The 2,593-nt window shown below is 63.9% G+C and overlaps 1 protein-coding gene across 1 annotated transcript in view; it reads right to left on the bottom strand.

Moving 5' to 3' along the window:
* Nucleotides 1-1,514: 1,514 nt before the first annotated feature.
* EIF4E1B (eukaryotic translation initiation factor 4E family member 1B) overlaps nt 1,515-2,593 on the bottom strand; it is a 1,787-nt gene continuing 708 nt past the window's right edge. The window contains exons 4-7 of the mRNA XM_009893623.1: nt 2,328-2,391; nt 2,012-2,125; nt 1,754-1,893; nt 1,515-1,629 (exon numbers count right to left, since the gene is read on the bottom strand). Coding sequence (XP_009891925.1) covers nt 1,515-1,629; nt 1,754-1,893; nt 2,012-2,125; nt 2,328-2,391 — 433 coding nt within the window. The remainder of the gene's footprint in view (nt 1,630-1,753; nt 1,894-2,011; nt 2,126-2,327; nt 2,392-2,593) is intronic.

The following is a 2,593-nucleotide window of genomic DNA, read 5'->3' as shown; positions in this document are numbered from 1 at the left end:
GGGATCCCCGGCTCCTCCGCTCGCAGGAACCCCAGGCTTGGGGGTGCCAGCCACCCCCATACTGCTGTCCCCCCTCCCTGCCACCAGCCATGGGGCCACTATGGCTCACAGCACCCCAGCGCCCTACAGGGGAGGGCAGCAGGCTCCTGTCCCCTTTGTACCTGCACAGAGAAGCAGACCAGGGCCAGCACGTGATGCAAGGACACAGGGACATGGCCTGGCAAGCTGCGGGCCAGGGACGAGCTCCCACGTCCCCTCTCTAGCAGCATCTCTCGCCCCTGGTGTGCCTGGCACAGGGGGTGATGAAGGGCAGGCAGGCTGCAGGCAGAGCCCTGGCACAGCCGTCCCAGGGGGGCCACAGGGCTGGTGGCCCTAGAGAAGGGCAGCTGAGGGCAGGGACACAGCTCTGTGCTGCTGTGGCAGCATCCCTGAGCAGGGCAGGGCTCAGCACGCTCCTGCAAACCCTGTGGGGCTGCACCGCAGGCAGCCGAGGGTCCAGGGTGACACAGCCACACCGCCCGAGGCTGGACATGCCTCAACCGACTGCAACAGCAGAGACGTAGTCAAGACCGTCCCTCTGCAGGACCAGTTCTCTGCAAACCCCAGGAGCAGGCAGGGCAGCACTGAGCCAGCACAGGCACAGGGCAGCAGTAGGGGACAAATGACCCCAGCTCTGGGCTCGCAGAGAGGCACGGATGAGCTGGATGTGCTGCCCTGGACAGGGTGCATCCCTGGGCTGAGCTGAAGCTGCTTGAGTGCTCCTGAAGGGGATGGAGGAGGCTCCTCCTGGAGGAGAGCTGCAGTGAGGCCAGAAGTGCCGGCAGCACTGTCAGGAGGTAAGCAGGCAGCTCAACCTCAATAACTGGAACAGGCAGGGGGGGAAGGACAGACCCAACAGTCAAAACCACAAATAAATGATTAAAGGACAGATTGTGGGCTGTTCCCCAGCACCGACCCTGCGGGGACACCGGGCAGCCCTCAGCTAGGGGGCTAATCTTCCTGAGAAGGCAGACCTGTGTCCCACAGATGTGCAGGAGCTTGGGCGAGATGGGGACCGGCTCCTCAGGCTGAACTGACCCAGAGAAACTGGGCTCTGGTAGCCCTTCCCACAGCCAGGCTCGCAGGGCAGAGAGCTGTGTCTGTGCCTTGGCCAAGGGAAGACAGAGCCCAGACTCCTCCTGGGGACTATCTGGGGTCCCCCAGAGCAGAGGGACACCCCTGATAGACCCAGGAACTGGTCCCAGGCACCGGGGGAGGCAGGCAGACACATGCAGTGCCCCAAGCACACGCTGATGCCAGCACTGTGCTCCCAGCCCCGCTCACCCAGCAGGTGGGTACAGGATACAGCAAGGCATCATCCCCCCCTCAGAAGACCCCCCGCCCAAGCAAGAGCCCCACCCCAGGTTGCCAGAGCCCTGGCCCAGCCCTGAACACACAGACCACGCTCAGCTGCAGCCATTCATTGCGGGATGGGACAGGGGGACCCCATGGGCAGTGCCCTGCTCCCCCCACAGTCACACCACAAACTTGGTCTTGGTGAGGGAGCCGCTCTTGGTGGCTGTATCCGCGTGGGCTTGGTACCCGATGGCCACCTTCTGCGACAGACCCAGGTGCTCCTTGTAGACACGCCTGGAGGAGGGAAGGGCCTGGATGAACGGGACAGCATCGCTTCTCCCACCAGCTGTCTGCCCAGGGACCCCATTCCCCCCAAACCTGGCCCCACACAGCCACCCCCCCACACTAGCTGCATTACCCGATATGGGTGACCCCTTCCCGGTTCTCCGCTTCTCGGGTCCAGATGGCAATCTTGTCCCCCTTGGCGCGGATGTTGATGACAGCCCCGCACACCTCATCACTGTACTCATCAAACATCTCCCCGATGAGGCACAGCAACTGCCGGGAGGAGAAGGGGAGCTCGGGACAGTCCCTGCTGGGGCTCTGTGGTGCAGCAGGGGGAAGCACCGCTGCCAGGACCCTGCAGCGGGGTCACCCCGAGTGGGGTCACGCTCACCGTCTCCAGCCAGAAACGGTCCAGCTCGGTGTGCCGCTGCTGCTTGGCCAGAGTGATGAGCCAGCGCCCGCCACGCTTGTTCTGGCTGTCCTCCCACATGGGCTCGATGCCATCCTGGGGGCAGGCAAGGGAATGGCCAGGGGCACCAAGAACCCGGGCAGAGCCAGCACAGGGAGCTGCAAGCACACAGCCAGGCTTCCCCTCCCACCCCACGGCCAGGGTGGCTTACCAGCCCCACTGGCACCCAGTGTCCCCCCATAATGCTGCGTGCTGCAGGGGGCTCTGAGGAGGGAATGTAGTGGGGCAGGTGTCACACCTTGAAAAGGGAGTAGTCGCAGCCAGATGTGAGCTTGCTGGCGAGCTGGATGTGGCTGTACAGCCTGTGCCAGGCAGAGAAAAGACAGAAGTAGGTGAGAAGAGGTGCCTCAGGGACCCCCAGTACCCTCCTCTGGCACAGACCCTCCCCATCGGGACCTCTCCGGAGGGGGCACGTTGCCCACTCATGGGACACTCACGCCCAGAAGTCCTCCACAGTGCTGAACTTGGTGACTAGGCGCAGGTTTGCCTGGCACATCTTGCTCT

The sequence above is a fragment of the Charadrius vociferus genome, unplaced genomic scaffold (assembly GCF_000708025.1).
Source record: "Charadrius vociferus isolate BGI_N301 unplaced genomic scaffold, ASM70802v2 scaffold1041, whole genome shotgun sequence".
NCBI classification, from domain to species: Eukaryota; Metazoa; Chordata; class Aves; order Charadriiformes; family Charadriidae; genus Charadrius; species Charadrius vociferus.
The sequence above is the reverse complement of the archived record's forward strand: the minus strand, read 5'-3'. Positions and strand labels throughout refer to the sequence as shown.